A 23416-nucleotide genomic window follows, 5' to 3' on the forward strand; every position below is an offset into this window, starting at 1 on the left:
CATAGAGAAGAAATATATTTTTCTGTTATTCCCACTGGGGGAAATGAACCAGCATATGGTTTTTGCTTTAATACTTTGTAACTCTGGAATCATCAAGACTTTGAGTGAAACTTGTCTCAAGAGATAAACTATTACCAACAAATTTTGCCACACACATTTTCTTCTAATGCTTTCAGTAAGTCAGAAATCCATTAAACCCCTAAAGAAAGAATATTAAAATAATAACATAAAATTCTGAAGTTTATTAATGTATCCCATTTGTATATTGCAATACAATCAGTTTATATGTGTGTACAATATTTTCTAAATGTATTTCCATCAATTAAATATACTATAAATCATCATACTATATTTGTTTAGAAGCGTTCAATATTTCTGTAGAAAACATCACTTCTTGTATTGGTTATCTAGGCAGTCCAGATGTTCTGGGTTCTTTGGCCAATCCGAAGCATTGGCAATGGACGACCAAATTGTTCTAACTATGACAATATACCCTCTTGAGGAAAATTGCTTTCAGGATAAACATCACATCCCTTAACAAGGAATAAAATGGCAATGCCACCTTCACTCTGACAGTTTTCTCTCAAGAGATGTTTTGTAACATTCCATCTGTGCCTGTCTATTTGTATGACATGTTAGGAAGGAAATTCCTAGTAGAGGGAAAGCAATACTTTTCTAAGGTATTTTCTTTTAGGCATCAGTGAAGTTTGACACCTTGATGTACAATAGCCCTGTCTTCTAAGCTGGTCACCTGAGGCCCTTTTTGTTGTTATAACAGTATCTTCCTTCTTTGTCTGTCTTCTCCCCATCATACTTAATCTTACGAGATCTGAGATAAAGGAAACCCCATCTGAATACTTTGTACTTGTATGTGTGTGCAAACACACATAATGGTCTGTGTACATCTCACATTATAGTCTTTAGATAGAAATATTTCAAACACTGCCTTTATAATCTAAAGGGGAAAGGTTTTCTGCGATAAAGCTCTGTCTGTGTTAGTAACTTCACAGTATGCATTTTGAAAATATATGGCAATTTTTCCCAAGGGAGAATCATTGTCCTATTGTACTGACCTAACTTTGCGAAACCTGGTTTAATGGGTTCCCTGAATCCTCAAACAAATATTTATTGAAAAGGTACATGCTATTTGCTTTGAAAATAAAGATAAACAACATATTCTAGCTGAGAAATCAAAGCATGAGTTTGCCTCCCTTCACCTATCACATCATACATTCATTTTCCCCGTGCTCCAGACCAAACAACTTGCCAAAATCCTTTGCAGCTACCTTTGCACTGTGTCATTCTGTGTCTCACCCCTGTCTCTAAAATACTCCTACAGAAACACACACACATACAAATACTCCAAGTGAATTTCTCATCTGGCTTATAATTGTGATACTTATAATGTAGCATTTCTTACACTTATATAGAAGAGGTCTAGCACAGTGACACTTAAGTGCTCAATAAATATCAGCTCTTATTATTATCTGCTTACATGCCTGACTCTGAAACTGGACGTGAGCACCTTTAACGCAAAAACATATTTCATCCATCACTTTCACTTTATCACTAGAACTCAAAAGCACTGTACCTGGTACAGAGAAGGCACTTATAAAACAAATAGAAAATGTATGTATTAGTGAGTGAGAAAAGTTTAATAGCAGTATCAAAGATGTGAAGCAGTACATGATTGATTTCCAAATGTCAAGTGAATACAAACATTCTTAGTTCCGTAAGTCTATACAAGACTGTATTGTCATTAGATTTGTGAATGAAAAAAAGAACAGAAACCAAACACCACCTGTTCTCACTCGTAAGTGGGAGTAGAACAATGAGAACACAGAGACACAGGGAGGGGAACATCACACACCGGGGCCTGTTGCAGGGTGGGGGCCTAGGGGAGGGATAGCATTAGGAGAAATACCTAATTTAGATGACAGGTTGATGGGTGCAGCAAACCACCATGCCACGTGTATACCTATGTAACAAACCTGAGTGTTCTGCACATGTACCCCAGAACTTAAAGTATAATAAAAAAAAAAAAGAAAATGGAAAAATAATTTTTAAATCTATACTATGAAGTTGATCATTTTTCTATATATTAAAAGTTTATTCCTAACTTAATGGACTGAATATTAATGCTATAATTATACCTTATCAGTTGCTTGAACCTTATGATACATTGACCAGAAAAATGGCTCACAGATATATTCTTGGAATTTTAGAATAGAAACACATAAAACCTAGCTTTTTATTGAAAATTGGGTTTGTTCTTAATCATCTAATCAGTCATTCATTTTCACTGAATATCTTTAATGTGTCAGATAGTTAGCAAGGTATTTGGGATAAGTAGTGAAAGATATAGACAAAATAGACAAAAAAAAAAAAAAGACAAAAAACTTGTCCTGATGGAATTTAAATCCCAGTGGAAGACAAATAATAAATAATACATTTATTGATAAGCAAATGAAATATTACGTTATATAGTGATGAATAGTATAAAAAAATAAAGACAAGTAGATGCAAAATGCAGCCACAGGTTTGTGACTTGGAATGAGTGGTCAGTGTATCCAATTGAGAAGGTGCTGTATGAGCAAAGACTTGAAGAAACAAAGAGAGAGGCATGTAGAAATCTAGGAGAAATACTCTCCAGTCAGAGGGAAGCCAGAGCAAAGGTCCTAAGATAAAGTCATTGCTTACAATGTAAAACAATAAACAAAACTAACTCTGATATAATTCAATATAGTAAATGAAAAAAAAAAGGAACAGGAAATACATGTTCTAAAGAGGAAAAAAATCACGTTTAGTTGGAAAAGTTATATTGGAAGTGCAGATCCTAACCTTTCCTTGCAGGACTGGTTGGATTTTGGTAAATGAAGAATTTCTGGTTTGGAACAAAAAAACTCACGTCAAATTTAATTTACATTGGAAGGATGATTATGGCTAAAGGTTAGCTGCTTCAATTAAAGGAATGAAAAAACTTAAATGCCCACATAAGGGGTTTAGACTTTGTTCCATGGGCAATGTAAATCAGCTAACAGATCCTGCAGAAAATTCCAGGGTGAAGACATCATCTGGGAAGATGAAATTGAAGGCCTTGTGCAGATTAGTGTGCAATAGCTGTAAATAACAGAATTTTAATACAAAGGTAATCAACCCGAAATACACTCTAATTACAATAACACTTGCAATTATTATCTTACAATTTGACCTTTTATTTTTTAACTTTTTAGTTTTGAATACAAACTGCAGATATTATAGAAAATTACAAGAACAGTACAATAAATTTTCATATATCTTCTCCACCTAGATTTACCAATTAATAGCATTTGCCACATTTACCTTATCTCTCTTCCTACATATAGGTAGGTAAAAAGAGCTGCACTACGTATACACACACACAACATATCATTGCTAAACCCCATGAGAGCACATTGCAGACATTGAAACTAAATTCTTCAATGTGAATCTCCTAAAAATAAGAATTTTTTATGTAACCAGGATACATTTATCAAATTCAGGAAAATTCAAAATTACAAAATGCCATTGCCTATGATATAGTCTATATTCAAATTTCAAAAATTGTCCCAGTATATACCCTTTACACCATATTTACCATCTAGGATTATACACTGCATTTAACTGCCAATTCTCTTTAGTCTCCTTTAATCTGGTATGGTTCCTCAGCTTTTCTTTGTCTTTCATAACATTGACATTTTGAAGAGTAGAAGCTAGATGGTTTTATTTTTTATAGTTGTCCCTCAGTTTGGGTTGGCTTGACATTTCCTTATTTTTTTTTTTTTTTGGATGTTTGTGTGTTTCTGGCTATACTACTACTTAAATAATATTGTGCCCTCTTATTGCAGTACACCGGGGGTGGGGGGAATGATGTCAATTTGTCCCATTATTGGTGATGTTAAATTTGGTCACTTCCTTAAAATGGTATCCATTTTTCCCCAGTGAGGAAGTACTATGAGACGGTGTGAATATCCTGCCTCATCAATCTTTCAACCAATAATTTTAATGTCTGTTGATAATTTTTGCCTGAATCAATTATTATTATGATGGCTGAAAAATGGTCATTTCTAACTATATCATTCCTTTCATATTTACTGGTTGACAGTCTGCTCTTAGGGAGAGCTTTCCCTTCTTCTTGGTTTATTTGTAACTAATATGAACGCATGGATTCATGCTTTATTCAGTTACTGCCATTATTTAACTCATCTTTTAAAACATACCACCTATAAATACTTCTGAATTCACAGAGAGAAAAACCAGCTTAACACCCTTCTTGCCTAGTTGAAAGAGGAAAAAAAGCACATTCCAAGGGTAGGCTCTAGCATGCTGTGAAAGAATATTATACTTTTTCTTCTAGACTTTCATTTTATTTTTCACTTTGAATAGTTCATTAACACATAACAATGAAGTTCCAAGGACCTGTGGGACCTTAGTCTAACTGGGCTCTAATGATGGGTCCTAGCCAACAACCATATTTGCATTTTGATTGGCAGTAAGTAGGAGTTAATTTGGTGCTTCGTCTAAAAACCTCTTTCCAAATGGCAAAATACACTACTTTGGAGGTAATCTTTTGCCCAAATGTTTGGTCATACAGATTAAGCTGCTCTGCTCCATTCAGGGACCATTTTTATTTTTACTATTATAATTTTGGGGGTTTATACACTGACTTCCCAAAAAGGACTTTTGCAAGATCAAAACTGTTATTCTTACATACTAGTTTATACTTTCCCAAAACATTTTCTTCCTTTATGTGAATAGCAGCTTGATTTGTTAATGTGTTACACCCACCCCCCCCCCCCAAAAATAACTGCTTTTAAATTGTACTGATGTATTGTAGAATTGAGTCGAGTATCTTTGTAGGCTGAGCATAATTATCCTCCTGCCAGGAACAAATAAGTTATACTGCTCCAGAGAAATAAATATGCATATGAATTTATGTGGATGGATAAATTCTTATAAACTTTAGCTCTTTATAACACAGTGAGAGAAAAAGAAATGTACTTGGTGAGGCTAATGAATAAACTGGGATCATTATAGTGTCTGTCAAGCATTTTCCCCACAAACTTGCATTTTACTGCATATAAATGAGGGAAGAACACTTCAAAAGACTTTTTATAATGAACGAACCAACTTTAGGATAAACTACACAAAAGTAAGCCATCTAAAATGTTGTTATACCTTCTGGCAAAATTATATATATATATATAGGAACACACACACACACACACACAAACACAGAGAGAAAGAGAGATCAAATAGAGATACTGACTAAAAACTGCAAGTCAAGAGTTCAAAAATACATATGAACTTTTACTTACTTTGTTAAAATCTTTACCTTTTCAAAGATTTCTAGCAGAAAATGTGTGCAAACAGTAACACCAGGTACAGGCCAAGAAAAGAACGTAGTTTCCCAAAGTATACTAGGTAATTGCAGCGAGATCAGTGGAAACCAAATGCATTTATTATTTGCAATGTAATTCAATATACTAAGAGATGGCGCGCACTTTATTTTAATTAGCTGTTTCTTTTAAGGGGTTGCTTGCTCCCACTGTCTTGATAAGAAAAAATTGTAGTCATTGCTCAAAATGCTTGTAGCAAATCTAGTTTTAAATTGAAACAATTTATTCCAAAGCAGTCTACTACTGCAGCAATAATCAATGTGTTTTCCCTTAGCCTGTACTGGAGCTTTCCTAGGACTATTGTTAATTGCCTGTAACTAAATGATTGCTGGGGCCCTTAAATGCAACTCTTTGGCACTTGTTCATTTGTTGTTTTTAACCAAATGCCAGTTTCCCTTAGGTTTTGCCTAACAATTTTGCTTTACAATTTTCAATATTCAGTCTCAGTCCCTTAAAGGGGGCAGAGTCTACCATTTTAACAAAATAACACAAAGACTAAACAGATTTTAAAAGGTCTGCACTGTCTCCTTCTGTCCTCAGATGTTGAATTGTGCTGAAATGGAATCTTTTTATTTTTTAAATGCTGCCACTCCAGGCAACTTGAACTAGAGCTGAAAAGTAGATCCCATTTCAAAGGGAAAATGACATTTGCTGGGGCAACACCATTTACATCGTAATGTAAAGATAAAATACAGCAGTGGGCCCAAATGATTTCTCTTAACTGTGACAGAATTTAATCCTTAGTAATTTTGTATAACCCAAAGGATAAGCAATAATAGGTAGCGCAAGTATTAATGAATCTGTCTGGCTTGGAGCAAAAGAATACAGAGGCTAAATCTAATGCGCCATTTTCTTTGAGAGAGTTACATATGCTATATAAACCAGTGTGACTTACTTAAATGGAAAAAAAATTTAAGTTGCATACATGTATAATGTGTAGGCATGTGAATTACACTCCTGCATAGAAATAATGTAATAAGCTTGCAGTGAGCCGAGATCGTGCCACTGCACTCCAGCCTGGGCGACAGAGCGAGACTCCGTCTCAAAAAAAAAAAAAAACAACCAAGAAATAATGTAATAACTGAGGAGCAGGCACTGTGCACCATGGGGAAAGACACATTTCCGTTTTGTTCCTGACCTCTTTATAAGGACATTATAAGAACACTATGCTTCTGCAATGTAATACTACAGAAGTCTCTGGGGGAAAGTCTGCGACTCTCTCAGGATCTCAGGATAAATTAGCTCCTTGTAAATTCTGTTTCTTTAGACTTGTTTTTGGTATTCCTATTAGTAAGTGACTATCTCTGGCCCAGAAGAATTATTCTTGCTTATTGCTCATTCTCTAAGCATGTATAACTTTTCATATGTTTGTACCCTAAAGGAGTTTTTCATGTGACACAAGACTGTTTCTGTAATTGCTAAGCTACATCAACCCTGCTCTCTTTTTCTTATTATGTTTTAAACAACACTATTGATTGGCTATGTAGAGTATTCTAAATAATGTATATCATTTTTTAAATGGCTCATGACATGTAGCAATGGGAGTAACTCCTATTTGGGTAATTACTTTGCTAAAAATAAGAAGGACTTATTTTCATACAACTTTTCTCTAATTTACCTGTATTCAATTTCTCAAAATTAAAAAATTATATAGAGAGCAGTATTATAAATACCATCTGGAGAAAATGAGAGTTCTGTTTATTGGATTGATCAGATTATATTTCAGGCAAAGATTTTTTATTATTTCCAAAGCTCCTCGACTATCTATGGGCACTTAAGGCATGCCACATGCCCAGCCCCTGTGTAGTGCCTCCAGATGCAAAGAATGTGCTTGGGGGCACCATAAAAGAATCATTCTCTGCCTGGGCCCTTATCTACAGCAGAGCAGCTTTCCTGACTCCCAGCTTTCTTCCCACACTTCTCCCCACATAGGCCTTTGGTTAGAACTTACGTTTTTCTTAAAAAAAAAAAAAATCACAATGTTAAAGAATTGAAATATGATTCACATAATATAAAGCGTGTAGCTCTAAGTGTCTGGCTAAATGAGTTCTGACAAATATATAAACACTTGTGTATCCACACCATAAACCTATTTCCTTTACCCCAGAAAGTTTCCTCTTGCTCCATTCCAGTAAGTTTCCCTTCACTCATCACCAATGAATCTATTTTCTGATTTATGTCACTATGGATTATGTTGGTCTGTTCTTGAGCATAATTTAAATAGAATCATACAGTAGGTATTATTTTGTGTCTGGCTTCCTTTTTCTAACATAATTTTGTGAGAGTCATTCATGTTTTGTGTATCAGTACTTTACTATTTTTATTGCTGAGTATATTCTATCATATGAACATACAATAGTTTGTTCATCATTTCCTGTTAATGGACATTTAAGTTGTCTCCATTTATGGCTGCTGTGAATGAATAAGACTATTCTGAGCATTCTCATACAACTCTTCTTGCGGATATCTGCTTATATTTCTCTTGGACAAACACGTAGGAGTGGAATTGCTATTGATATGGTAGATTTATATTTAATTTTATTAGAAATTACCCCAAAGTTTACGATGTGGTAATATCATTGGTTACTCTCACTAGCAATGTTTGAGAGTGGAAGCTAAGTGTTCTTGATTATTTTTCCATTTCTTTTTTTGTACAAGAAATTTTTGAGTGGTAAATTCCTAGTGTTTAATATACTAAATTAGAAAATCTTAAAAGAAGCCGTAGTCTAAATGCTTATTTCTCACATTATATCCAATGTATTTTAAATCATATCTTCCTGATGTATAAATCATCCTGTGGGCATAAGTTAGAATTTTACACAGGCTTCTGTGTATGGTGGAGTTCATTATCTGGAGTGAACAAGATCCAATGTATCCCCACAGGATTAGCTGCTCACCCTTTCTGTTCATATAATAGGGGGAAAACATTATACTGTAGAGCTTTTTGTATTTTGTTCCTGGTATTTTTGTAGTACTGTCTTGTGTGGTTCCTCACAATGTTAATCAGATAGGCTGTTGGAGGTATTTTTCAGTGTTTCACACTTCATATTAATTTACTTAGACTCTAAAAGATTTGATCTCACTTTTTTATTTCTTAGATGCATACAGTTCAATCGTTTTAAATAAGATTTTCTTCAATTTCCCATTTAATTTTAATAATTACAGAAAAATACACTTGATTAAACAGTAGTTAATGTGTTGTTTATTAAACTGTAGAATTAGAAATCAAGGGCTAGGTAATAGGAAATATGAATGAGGATTTTTTTTTTTTTGAGACGGAGTCTCGTTCTGTTGCCCAGGCTGGAGTACAGTGGCACGATCTCGGCTCACTGCAACCTCCGCCTCCTGGGTTCAAGCGATTCTCCTGTCTCAGCCTCCCAAGTAGCTGGCACTACAGGTGCCTGCCACCATGCCTGGCTAATTTTTGTATTTTTAGTAGAGACAGAGTTTTGCCATGTTGGCCAGGCTGGTCTCAAACTCCTGACCTCAGGTGATCTGCCTGCCTTGGCCTCCCAAAGTGCTGGGATTACATGTGTGAGCCACCGTGCCCAGCCTGAGGATTTTTTTTTCTGTAATGATTACAGGAAAAGTGACATCACATGCACACACACACACACATGCACAATGTTCTTGTGAGAAAATGATGGCCGTGCTTTTCAGATTATTGGTCACTCAGACTACACCAGTCCCATCATGATTTCACCTTATTTGTGAGAACTCAGGACTGATGTGATAACCTGAGGGTACTTGTTACCAGCAAAACCATGGATCATTTTAAAGTTCTCAGTCTAAGCTATATTATATTGACTGTGTTATGAAACTAGATAACTTACTGGTGGATTCTGAATTACAGAATCAAGAACAACATTATTTTACAGCTTTAATTTCAGAAATGTTCATATTTAATTGTAGTTAAGGAAACTAGTATTTTTCAAGGTAGTTGTCAACTACAGGGAACAATGGCTACCCATCAGTAACAACATTTGGGCTATGATGCTTACGGACAACGCTTAGTTAAAGTGAGTTTCAAAAATCTGCGCATGATGGCTTACTATTTAAATACCATTATCTTTATTTTTGTTACAATGTCCATGGTTCTAAAGAAGGAAAAACTAGCAAAATATTTTATCTCCAAGTTTTCCTGATAAGTTTTGATCTAAAGTAGATATTCAATAGAAAAAGGAGAATTTGTATACAGTGAATGTCAAGAAAATTCCTTTTTTGGATAGAACGTAGTAACATGCCTGGTAAAAGGGGAAGCAAAAATTTTAACAAGTAAATGGTTGAATAAAATAGACCACCAACAACATATTCATATACTATCCTATCCACTAGGAGGCCTACTTCTTACACCCAAAAAGCATTCAGCCTCCAAGATTATGGTAGACCAGCTTGGTATCACTGTATTGAGGAAGATACAGCACAGGAGCCATTGCTCCTGGCAGGAGTCAGCAGACAGCATTCATTAGATAGTCTTCCCAACATTCTATGCAACAATCCACAGTGCTCTCCTGAAACTGTGTTGTTTGACCTCTCACCTTTCTTTGGCCCCCAACCCACAGGTGACAGCTCAAGTGAGAGGGATCAAGATTCTCATTGGGAGAGGCCAAAAGTCATCCTGGCTTAAAAGCTTCATATCCACAGGAATCAGTATTATTTTATCAACCCTATAAGCATAGCTTCCGGGATCTCCACAAGGGATACATTTATATAAGAGAGTTATGGTACTCTGTTAAACCCAATATTATAGTTTCCAATCACATATTTACAATTCTCTTAGTCCAAATACAAGCTACCAACCAAGGTTCATTTTTACCACAAGCAATGTTGCTTAGCAACATAGTTATCACATACCACCTTATCTAGTTACCAAGGAAACAGAGCTAGAAAGTTATCAAAAGGTCAGATTCTCATGCAAAAAGGAAAGGGGTTGTGTCAACCCATTACCTACATCTGATCTCATCCAGGAAAATGTGAAATCAAATTGAGTTTATGATTTTGGATATGAATACTATATAATTCCCCATTGTGGTTTTCTTTCTAGAGCTAATGTACACAGTGGAACTTGCTGGAGGCCTTGGTGCTATCCTCTTGCTGCTTGTATGTTTGGTGACCATCTACAAGTGTTACAAGATAGAAATCATGCTCTTCTACAGGAATCATTTTGGAGCTGAAGAGCTGGATGGAGGTGGGATGTTACCTCTTTTATTGTTCTTTCTGAATATTCTAATTTCTTTCTTGTCTTTGTTTTATTAAGGGGAAAAAAGTTACTTGCATAATCAATGGCAGCAGCTCTTATATTCTTTCAATGCTCAGTTTGTAAATTTCTCTTTTGTAAGGAAATGTGTGATGCTTTAGAGCCAATACTGTAGGTATTTTCCTCTGAAAGTTGTAAAGCAACACCTACCCACTTTAGAATTGTATTCCAAACAACACTTACAAACACTGATTGCAATGCCATCAGAGTGTTCATTTTTTCTCACTTTGTAATCAGGACTGAAAGGCCAGTTTTACTTTTTTTTAGGTAAGGAGTGTCTCTTTTAATTGTGTTTTCTAGCCCAGTAGTTTGAAGCGAATCTCAATTTGTTCCTGTTTAGACTGATCCGTTATAATAAACTGTACTGAGTATTTTAAATTCATCCAGCAGTCTTTTCAGTCTTGTTTATTTAGCTATATTTAGATAGCCTAATTTTTATTCCAAGTGTGGACCAACAGAAAAATGCACAAGCACATTGATTTCATAGTAATGCATCTCATATTTTTACTGTAAGTAGACAAATAAATATTGTTTTGTGGAAATCGTAATTAGTATTTGCTTCTGGTCACCAATGAATATGTGTACAATCTAAGAGGAAAATGGAGTCTAAAATTCAGCTCCCTAAACTGCACATTAGACTTAGTTTATTTTCCTTTTTGGTCATTTCTTAAAAACATAAGATAAACCAGCAATATGGGAAGCATACGCAAACTGACAATGAATAGTACAGATGAAAAAGATTTCTTCATCATTTTTTTTTTGTGTGTGTGAGGTGGAGTTTCACTCTTGTTGCCCAAGCTGGAGTGCAATGGCGCGATCTCAGCTCACTGCAACCTCCGCCTCCCGGGTTCAAGCGATTCTCCTGCCTCAACCTCCCGAGTAGCTGGGATTACAGGCACCCGTCATCACACCCAGCTAATTTTTTGTATTTTTAGTAGAGACAGGGTTTCACACCATGTTGGTCAGGCTGGTCTTGAACCCCTGACCTCAGGTGATCCACCCGTCTCGGCCTCCCAAAGTGCTGGGATTACAGGCATGAGCTACTGCATCCGGTCTCATCGTATTTATATACGGTTTTTTTCAGTGATTTTCAGTTTTGCAGTAAATGGTACCAAGGAAAATGAGGCAATTGCCTATGTTGCCACGTTTCCAGGGTCCTCTGGAATAATAAATCCACAAGCAAAACTGTAGTTTTGTAGGTTTGTAAAGAGAAGTGGTTTATTCAGAATGCCTAACATGCCTCTTGGTTTACCCTTCTCTCCTTCCCATTAGGGTGAAGCCTGAGCTGCAGCAAAATCATTTCCTTAAGTTTTTAATTGCTGATTTGCCTATTTGTTTCTGACTTCCTTGTCTATTGATACAAATTATTATTACTACTATTGCTGCCGCTTTAAAGAAATATAAGGACTTTGCCATTGTGGGAACTACTGTTGAATGAGTACCAAGCATAGTGCTAGGCATTCTTAACGTCATTCTTGCTAACCCTCACAAACATCCTGAGGTCAATATTTAATCTCCATTTTACTGATAAGGCAACTGAGACTTTCAGAGGTTAAATAACTTACTCAAGAAGATAACACAAATACTGTAAGTGTCCAAGATGGGATTTGAAAATAAGTCTATTCCCCAAGCCTTTATCTTTATTGGACACTCTCTATTATTTTTATTTTTTTAATTTAGTATGTTCAGTATAATCTAAAGATCTGCTGTTGTTTGCACAATTAGCACAGTACATGGTATTTGAAAAAGCACATTACCTAAACAGGTCTCCCCTTTTCTATTAACCCTGTTTTGAATATGTTTATTTTGTGTTCTGAATGAGTTGAATCATTTTACCAAACCATCAATTTCTAGGGCAGTAATCTGTCATTTTCTGAATGTAGAAAATTCTGGAATATAATGAAAATGAATTAATCATATGCAGTTGAACTTTCAGTGATTCGAAGTTTCATTTAGTGGGTCCTGCTAATTGTAAACACTTCAGTGACTGACTTGGGTGGCCTTACCAGATTTCATTGCTATTCTGAAGCTGCTGGGTTCTCAGTTTTTTTAAAAATGTTTTAAGTAAGAAAACAAAGCAGACAAACACTAACAAACAGTATTCTAACAGATGAGAAGGTTCTCTCGGAAAGCCAATTTCGTTAATAAATCCTTTAGCAATTCTTAGTCTGTCTCTGGGGCCATCTTAAGCACAATCGAGGGTCTAACTATTAGGGCTTTTCTTGAAATGCCACTGAAAATGCATTAGGCCCAAAGAAAACCAAGATAACAAACTTAATTGTCATCTGGAAAAATGTTAATGTACAAGTTATTCCCCTAAAAAGGGGGGGCGGGGAGAAGCAAAGACTGTCAAGGCAGTGATTGTTCAAATGGTTTTATGGGAAGAAATTATTACTAGAACCGCAATCACATGTTCAGCCTCCCTATATTAAAGCAGACCCGTTCCTGCTGAAATGGTGGTCAGGGCCCCACTCTTAACTCGCATCTCCCACTGCATCACACCTAACCTCTAGAACTTCCAGAGACACTGTTTTATCAGAACCATACAGCAGTACTAATAATTATATAGCAAGTTTAAAATCTGTATCTTAACAAAAGTTAGAACTGTATAATTGCAACTTTCTTTAATTCTCTAGTGCTCTAAAACCATTCAACTTGGCTCTCCAGTTCCCATTTCTACTGAGAAAAAACTCATAACCTTGCTTCTCCAAGATTACTCAGTCACTTCTGGTTTGGAATTCAGCTTCTTGTGGGTTAACACTCAGTTGAAAATTGGAATATTCCATTTCCCTTCTCTTTTACTCTTGTTTAAACCTGTTTCTAGGGAACTCATATATAGCTTTCTGGTAAAGGAAAAAGTCACGAGGTGCATATGCCATCCCTTCCTCACTTGAGATACTACCACCTGGTCTTTGGACATGTTGAGCACTGACTTCTGAAGGCTTAGATCCTTGTCATGGCCTCCAGTCACAAGTTTCACACACTTGCCCAGATGTTTCTCTCTTGGGAATTTCAGACATTCTTACCTGTGTTTCTAGTCTCATAAACTCCACTACATGCATACCCACCTTCCCATTAAAAAAAAAAAAAAGTAATCATCTTTTTTATCCTTTGCCTCTTTAATATACAGTTTCCACACTTAGTGCAGGATTTCTCTATGAAGTTTACAGTTTCCCGAGATTTTCCCTGGGAAACTTGACACAAATCCTCACCTTTCTCAGATTCTGCCTCAAACCATAGGAAGTTCTGTTATCCTGTTCTCCTCTGGGGCCCTGAGGGCCCCTTCTCAGAAACCCATGCAGGCTCTAAACCTTAATCACAGCCCCTTAGAGCCTCCTATACATGCTTTTATGGTCAAAGAATGATCTACTCTTCCAATAGTGAAAAACTTCTCTGACATCATCAAATCCCCATGCTTTCTAGCTCTACAAGCTTTTTCCTCTTCCAAAGAAGAGACGGCTATTCAACAAAACCCAAGGCTTTGTAAATTCTTGTCTTGGCTTTTAAAAAATGTAATTTAGAGTCAAACCTGAGTAATGCCTTCTTTATTCATGGCTATCATATTTACCTTCCCTGAAGGGGTAATTTATAAAATACTTTTGAAAGCAAGATAAGGCAAAAAGTGTGAAAAATAACCAGGGAAAAATGTTTAATAATATCCTACTATAGCAATATGATAATAATAGATTCAATGGCCATTTATTGAATAACAAGTGATGTGTTGACTACTTTATCCATAATCAGAGAATCACACAATTAGAAAGACAGAATTTAAGCTCTGGTCTAAATGGCTCTAAATTCCAAGATTTACAGCCATTTTATCAGACTTGCAGATGGAGTTTCTGGCATCAGGGACACATTCACTCAGTTCCTTTGGAGTCATTACAAAAGGCATTACCTGGCTATATCAGTTCTTTATCAGAAGGATTATGATATAGAAGGATTCTAATATTTTTTCAAGATAGAACATATTGATGCTTTTCTCTCTCAGTTCGTTCACATCACTCCTTGTTCCCCTCTATATAACCTTACATTTTATTGTCTCCCTTGGATTCAGTCCTTAGCATTTCTAATTCCACAACACTCCCCGCCCATACTCATTCTTTGTCATCCTCCATTGTACAACCTCAGTTCCTTGTATCACCCTCTACCTCATTGGCCACACTTTCTCCTCATGTGCCATTTCTAATTAGTCATCAATTTCAGTCAATTGCACCTCTCAAAAATAGATATTTTCCTTACCCTTAATTGCAACTGCTTTGTCCAAGCCTCCTACACCACCCTCTTGCTTTCATTCTCTACTTCTCTATCTTATCCTTCACATTCTAACAGAATTCTCTTTCTAAGTACAAATTTACTGTTCTATTTTTTCAAATGTCTCCATTTTGCCTGCCAGAACAAGTCTAGACTTAGCTCAGAAAGCAATTGCCATCAAAGGGTGACCCACCTTACTTTTGTAGCATTGCCGCCCCCATGGGATCTCAACATGCAGAGTTCCAGTTAGAATAAGATGTTAGTCTTTGGAATAACACAGCTATTGAGAATGAACCTAAGACAATGTAATCATGCATAATTCTCTGAGTTTTTTGGGGAAAATGAAGTAACCACAATGGTTAAGGGGAGGAGAAGATAAGCTATCCCCCTACCACTTTGATTCCACAATAAAAGGAAAGAAAGTTTGGACAAATTCTGCCACAAAAATATTTATTAGCAGACAGCCTTATCACTCAACTTATAAATCAGAAGTTCCAATTCTGTTGTGTATGTGTTTGTGTGCATGTATGAATCTGCATGTGTGCATGCTTCTCAGAAACCCTGCAAGAAATTTTCTCCCAAGGCAAATGTGGCAATACTCCAGTGGTAGGATTGAACTCACCTTCTGTTGACATCGAAGAATAGTTTTCATCAAGACCATTTTGGAATTAAGCCTAGAAGATCTTCTCCAAGGGGGCAGACCACTGGCCCTGCTAGATTTTTGTAGGGGTGGGGATGTGTTTCTAAATTGTGTTAAGTAATTCCTATGTCTTGATTAACACTGATTTTACCATGGAGATACCATTTCCAAGACCCATTGTACGTAGTAAAAAGCCACTATCTTTAGCAATGAAACTTGATTTCTAATATCCATTGTGTTAATTGATGAAGCATCTACTGTTGATCAGAAATATAGTTTAAGTGCTTGTAGTGACTGCCTCTGGAGTGTTGCCTCATTTTGGTTAAATGCTTGCTGACCATCCTAATAAGGGCAAGCTACTGTCTTTAGAGTAGAACTTATACTAACAAAGTACCACCACCATTTATGCTGGAAAGATTTTAAAAAACAATACAGACATCACAACGGTGTTAGACTCCTTTGCTCCTCCATGTCTCTGAATGGAGTGTCCCTTCAAGTTTTGTTTAAAGTTTATAATCCTACTTTATATATTTTTTTCAGAGTGTAAAATGGTTTTTGTTGTTGTTTTCAGCTTGTTTTCCTTCTCTGACTATAAAGTATGTGGGGCATGCTTACTCATGATGACGGCAGGGCAAGCTTATAAGAACACTGTAATCACTAACACGAATCCTATTTTACAGATGAAGAAAGAGATCCCCTAGTCCTACGTTGGGAGTTATTACAGGCATTGAACAAAATTAGTTAGAGCAATTTTTTATAATCTCCACCTCCATCTCAGAAAATGTGAACATCTGTTCCATTTCAGGCATCTTAAGCACATTGGCATCTATGAAATCTTAGGCCATAGAATTTCTTTTTCTTTCTCTTTCAATGACAAGGTCACTCACTATTCATAGTTTCAGGAATTATTGTCCTCATGTCCATCAGTGAAACATAGTACCTCTGTAAATCATTTAAAAACCTTATACAGACTTTTTTTTTTTTTTTTTTGGTAGGGGGGTGGTGGTGGTGGTGGTAGTTAGACCATTTACATACACAGGAATAATCTTTAGAAGCTAGAACAAGTTTTTGGATCCCAGAAGGAGAGATGTAGAGTTGTTCTGGGTATATGACTTGCCTCAAATCATTAACTGTTAAATGGTAGGAACCAAGGCTTCTTATCCCAAATCTTGTGCTCCCTTTGCTATTCTGCTACTGCTTATCCCCTTAAGACTTCTGAATCTATGTTGCCTGCTGCCCTCTTAGGGGTACAAGAGAAGGAAATAAATATCTACAGAATGACTCCTTTGGACCAGGCATTTTGCTATATGATGGGGTCTCATTTAATTTTAGACATCTTCAGGAAGGTGTTGTTTTATAGATCAGGAAATATAGTCCCAAATGAGTTGTATAAAAAGTTATGGCAATCAAGATTTGAGCTAATCTTCTGGGGTTTTTTTTTTTTTTCACTACAATATACCACAGATATTTTAACTAGTATCAAATTTAAGTGTTTGAGAACTTATAGATTCAAAAGATCCAGAAAAGTACCAAATGGCACAACGTGTGAATTAGAACAGTACTGTAAATATTTCAAAGTGTACAAGTCAAGCAAATTTATTTTACAACAATTGCCAGAGGTTGTCATAGCAGAATTGAAATGAAAAGCAAAATTCATTAAGACATTGACATTCAATAATCATAAAATCAAAACATTAAGATTTTATATATCTAATGTTTATTCATTCAAAGATATATGATCTCTGAAGAGAATTTTATTTGAAAAATCGTATCTTGAAAAATTGAGAAAGCGTATGATGGCAAATCTGAGACATAAGAAGAAATGTAACTTACTTTTTGAAAACTAGAATTTATTCAAATTTTATCAATGCGAATTTTTAATTATCGCAGTTTTCTGTGATAATATGCCACACTTAAACATACAAAATCAATTTTTAGGATTAAAAAAGATGAAATATACAATTTATCTTTGAACCTCCTCCAGTTTCATTTTAGGAATCCATTTACTGAATGATGGCCTCTGCCACTAGTCAATTTCACTTATGTGATTCATATATACTTGGGAACAACGACAACAAAAAAAAGGAATGGCCAGCTGCCAAAAACATTTGACAACTATTCAGTAAGTGTTTAAAGGTTAAAAACTCCCCCAAACCGGATGTCATACTTAAAACATTTCTATTGTCAGTAAATCTTTTTTTCTAGTCAAATCCAATACAGCCACTACCTTCAACTTGAAAAATGAGTCTTCAACCTACATTTTCTTAAAAGCTGTGTTATTCTAAAATAATCCCGCAGATTCCTTGCTTCCTCAGTCCTTTTAAAGAACATTGAGGGTATTATCCTCTCATATGTTAAAAAGTGCATTTATCTATAACCTTTCCAAACCCTCTTTTCATTCCTGAACATAATTCCATTTTTTCCTTCTTCATCAAGATTTCTTAATATTTTAAATTCATATTTTTTATTTGTTAACGCCAGAGTCCAAACTTCCTTCTTTCCTCTCAAAAATGTTTGTATAAAGCATCAAAGCTTTTAGTTAATTCAATTTAAGAAGAAATATCTGCTGGACTTGTCGATTGACTTCAAGTAACCAAACAACTAGTTGAATGATTGGATCTTGGTTTTTTTTGTTTGTTTTTGGTTTTGGTTTTCTGGTGGAGCATATCTGCCAGGGTCTTTTGAAAGTCATAAGAAAGAGTAACTTAATGACTATATTGCAGATTATAAAGAATTACTACAAAGAGTGTGTATACCAGCTGTTTTTCATCTCTGCTGTGAACAGAATTATAGTTGATGGCTTAAATTGCAGAGGATTTTGAGAATAAAGCTCAGAATAAGAAACAGACTCTTGTACCAACCTATAACTACTTTTAAGCTGTTTATAAATGAAAGTTGAATTTAAATTATCCTAGCCCTATCCTTGAAAAATGTTAGCATAATTTTGTTTTTCATGGTTATAAAGATGTCAGCTTTTCAAAGTTTCACCAGTCACATGAAGTTCATACACATTAAACTATGTCGATTTATGTTCTTACTTATATCAAAACAATTTAAGACGTACTATCCAAGATGCATATACAGTTGGTAATTGAAAAAGGGAACACACCTTAGAATCCATATGATTTTGAGTCAAAAAACATTGCTGAATTTAGTATGGCATCTGGCACTCTGCTTCCAGTCTGACAACTTTCAAATCATGGATTTGCTTCTGGTGGTAAATAAATGCCTAACCCATTACTGCACTGATGCAGACTCTGGAGAGAGAAATTAGATATCACTCAAGTGTCCCATTGGCTTGAGGATGGTGCTGCAGATGCTTGAAAGAGGCTTTCTACCAGTATAATCTACTTGGAAACAACTCCATTATAACTGGGAGATAATTGACTTAAGTGCTATAAATACATCCAGATGACATAAGGAGATAGAAAACTAACTGATGTCATAGCACCAATTCCTAAATTTCATTTAAGATTAATATGGTTATTTCATATATTAGTCTAGGCAAAAATGTATCCCCTTTTTGATAAAAACATGAATTCTCAGCTATTTTATTGGGAGTATATCTCCTCTAAGTATTAGGACCATCTATCATGGACCCGAGGGGGCAAGGTTTAGTTTTTATGATGTTGTGGTCAAATACCTGGCAGATAACTGCAGTTGTCTGGTGTCATTGAGACCTCTGCATGCCTATATCCTGTTCTAGAACAATTTATCGAAGTGTGGTCCCTCAATCAGCAGCAGCATCTCTTGAGAGTTTGCTATAAATATAAATTCTAGGAACCTACTCTTCACCTACTGAATGAGAAACTCTAGAGGTGGGGCTCAGCCCTCCAAATGATTGTCATTCATGCTCAAGTATGAAAACCACTTTCCTAGAGGCATTTACACAGACCCTAAGGTTTTCTTTTTTTTTTTTTTTGAGACAGTCTCTCGCTTTGTCACCCAGGCTGGAGTGCAGTGGCACAGTCTCAGCTCACTGCAAGCTCCGCCTGCCAGGTTCACGCCATTCCCCTGCCTCAGCCTCCCGAGTAGCTGGGACTACAGGCACCCGTGACCACGCCTGGCTAAATTTTTTTGTATTTCTAGTAAAGACGAGGTTTCACTGTGTTAGCCAGGATGGTCTCGATCTCCTGACCTTGTGATCCACCCGCCTCGGCCTCCCAAAGTGCTGGGATTACAGGCGTGAGCCACCACACCTGGCCAACCCTAATGTCTTTTCATGAATCACAGTAAGAAGCTACAGTTCAAGAGTATTCCAAAGTAGCCTTGCTAAACTCTGAACCACAGCTCCTAGTAATTCCTTGAGAAGTCAGAGCAGCATGGAGTCTACATCTCCAAAGCAGTCTCTCCTGAGAAATGATCCGAGTCTTGAGAAAAATCTCAAAATTAGCTATCGGGTGTGAGTCATGTGATACCAAAATGAAAGGCCATTCGTTCATTTCATCAACTGATAAACTTGAGCATCTACTAAGCCCTAGTCACATACCTGAGCTAAGGATCTCATAGTCTAAGAGAGAAGATAAGATATAAGCACAATCATATAATACATGGGAAAAGTATCACTTCCAACTGAGGGAAATCAGGCTAACCTTCAAGGAAAACAAGCTAAAAATACAGCTGCTGATTATTTAGACAATGAGTAGCCACAGATATTTTTTAAGCCACCATAACACATGATCAGTGGTAAGATCTGGGAAGGTAAATTTGGTGACTCTGTTCTCCAGAAGGAGAAAGAAATGGAAAGGGAAGACCACTCAAATGTAATTATAACAGCTGAGATATGAGTAGGGCCTAACCTAGAATGGAAATAGAATCCAATAGATTTGTACCAACGAATGGCGATGAGATTATTAGTAAAGATAAGGGATAGGTGGAACGCGCATCTGAAGTGTTGACATTAAAGAAATGAGATTTTTATGTTACTAAAATTAAAATGAAATAAAAGATGAAGAACAGAGCTTGAGATGGGAAGCTTGTTACGTTGTGAGCATGTGAAGTGTGAGGTGCATGATGAAGATGCAAATTAAAGTGTTCAGGTTACAGGTAGGAGTGGGGGACTGTCATAATTCAGGAGAAATAGAACAGGATCGTGCATCCAAATTGAGGAGGCATCTACACAAAAGTGATGTTATGGAAGGAAAGGATATTTTTAAGGGAAAGTGGGCTGAAAGAAAAATGAAGTGGACTGCAGAAAACATCTTGCAGAAAGACAGTATTTATGGGTTGGAAGAGAGGTTTCCATGAAAGAAGCAGGGGAATCAGAAACATAATGTTATATCAGCAAAGGTGATATTTATCTGAAATTTACCAGTATGGGTGGACCAGTTGTCTACATCTCGTCTGATTTCTGAATGCTCTGTTCTTATTAGTGTTCATGTTGATGTGGCTTTAAAATAATCTTAAGCCTAGAGAAGACATGAGGCAATGAATGAGGATCTAATTATTACACAACCCCAATTGAGGGGAGGTTCAACACTTTGCCCTACTTTGTGGCAAACTGGAAAAGAACAGATTACCGGAAAGAAAATAGCATATGCCCAAAATAATACTACAATCCACAATCCGGCCTGAGGAGTCCTTCCATTAGCCTGTGACTCCTGAACTACCCTTAGTAATACATTTATCTCTTAGGAATGTACTATTGATTTGTCTGCATCTCCTGCTAGGCGAGAAACTAATGACCAATATTGTAAAGAAAGTTTAATATCTTATAGGTAATGCATGTGAATAGTTAATGAATATTTTAATTATTAACCGATATCATGTACTGACTTTATTGTGTGCTTTTTTTATGATGCCTTACTCAACTAAAGTGTTTGGAGAAAACTAGATTTTGTTTTTTAAAATGTACAACTATATGCTGGCTAAAGAATAAAGGAAATGCCAAAATATGACACATTTGGTATGATTGTTTTTCTTAAACTTTTTTGCCCTAAAAGCTGCTTTTTAAAAAACTCTTCTATAGCTAAAGTTTTTATTCCAAGTACTCTATAGTGAAGTTGTTAGTGCCTTATATACCTGTGTTAACTTTACATGTAGCACTTTTCGGAGTTTGCCCTGAAAAGTTATAATCATAGAATGATTTCTAGATGGCTCAAAATTATCAGACTACTAGAATTAACACACATGTATATATCTCAGGAAGTGAGTTTTAGTGTCCTTGAAGTCAAAAGGATTGTCCCAAAGCTACCCAGAGCAACAGTCAAGAATGTCCCTCTATCGTTGATGTTTCATAGCCCAAATATTTTAAGTTCTATGCTTAATGCAGAGTTCATTTTATTCTGAAATTTATGAGTGTCTCAATTTAACTGGATCTAATCATCAAGTAATACACTGCCTATCATCAGGGAAGTGCAGTAGAGAGCTAAAGACATTGATATTGGTAGACTCAGCATATCGACAGTATTTAAAATTTAAGTGAACTGTGAATCTTGATATCTTAGTCTAAAAAGGAAATTGACAAAAGAAAGACTATCCGGAGGATAAATGATTTCTTATTCTTAGAAACAACAAATGAGAAATCTGAGATGGTATATTAGAAAAATTAAGATAAAGATAACAAATGATAGTAGTCCTCAAATATTTAAAATTTTCTCATGTAAAAAGGGGGAAGAGTAAGGACAGAAATGAGATTTTAGAACTAAGTTTCTTTTATTTACATTCTACTTCTTGATTCTTACGAACAAACTGATTAGCACGATGAAAAATAACTTGGCAATATTTTATGTGTAAGATGAGTGGAGACCAGAAAAATAATGTCTTTCTATAATCATTCATTTTAATAATATTCTCAGTCCCAATATGCAAGAACTTACTCCTAGTAAAAAATTAATTATCCCAAGTTTGGTTTTATTTTCTCCCCAACAGAAAATCAACACAGCACACATAATCTAAAAAATCATTCCTCCACAATTAAGTCAGTTGCCGTTTTCTCTCTCTTTTTTCAACTGGGTAAAATGGCCAAGGGTAGGATCAGTTGAACATAAGATTTAAAGTAAGAGCATACTGGTATCCAAACATATGGCTTTTACAAGCAATCAAGATTCTCTGTGATCTGTGCATCAAAAATGGTGAAATTCTGCCGGGTGCGGTGGCTCACGCCTGTAATCCCAGCACTTTGGGAGACTGAGGCGGGTGGATCGCCTGAGGTCAGGAGTTCAAGACCAGCCTGGCCAACATGGTGAAACCCCCATCTCTACTAAAAATACAAAAATTAGCTGGGTGTGGTGGCGTGCACCTGTAATCCCAGCTACTCGGGAGAATGGCTTGAGTCTGGGAGGCGGAGGTTGCAGTGAGCCGAGATCGCGCCATTGCACTCCAGCCTGGGCGACTGAGCAAGACTGTGTCTCAAAAAAAAGGAAGTCTGCATTTCATTACTCTTTTCATTGATTTTTCTCCTACTTTTTTCACAACAACGTCAACAACAAATCAAAATATAACCCTTTGTACCTCCAAACTAGTTTTAGAATATTTGGCATCACTGAACTCAGTGAAACTTAATGAAGGCTTCATTTTTTGGTCTTTCAGAAATGGGACATTTGGAGATGTTTATGAAAAAAAGTGCATGTTTTCATGTCCTATTGTTATCTTTGCAGAGTAGTGACTTCGACTTTTCTTTGGAATTTTTTGACAGACAATAAAGATTATGATGCATACTTATCATACACCAAAGTGGATCCTGACCAGTGGAATCAAGAGACTGGAGAAGAAGAACGTTTTGCCCTTGAAATCCTACCTGATATGCTTGAAAAGCATTATGGATATAAGTTGTTTATACCAGACAGAGATTTAATCCCAACTGGAAGTAAGTTAATGTTTTCATTTGAGAGTGTGCATATTCATGTG

The 23416-nt window shown here is 36.0% G+C and overlaps 1 protein-coding gene across 1 annotated transcript in view; it reads left to right on the forward strand.

Annotated features, from left to right (window-relative positions):
- The window catches only part of IL1RAPL1 (interleukin 1 receptor accessory protein like 1), a 638631-nt gene that overhangs the window by 611292 nt on the left and 3923 nt on the right, over positions 1 to 23416 (forward strand). Inside the window, exons 8-9 of the mRNA XM_032756165.2 lie at positions 10462 to 10605; positions 23205 to 23375. Coding sequence (XP_032612056.1) covers positions 10462 to 10605; positions 23205 to 23375 — 315 coding nt within the window. The remainder of the gene's footprint in view (positions 1 to 10461; positions 10606 to 23204; positions 23376 to 23416) is intronic.

This window comes from Hylobates moloch, unplaced genomic scaffold (genome assembly GCF_009828535.3).
Source record: "Hylobates moloch isolate HMO894 unplaced genomic scaffold, HMol_V3 SCAFFOLD_7, whole genome shotgun sequence".
Lineage (NCBI taxonomy): Eukaryota > Metazoa > Chordata > Mammalia > Primates > Hylobatidae > Hylobates > Hylobates moloch.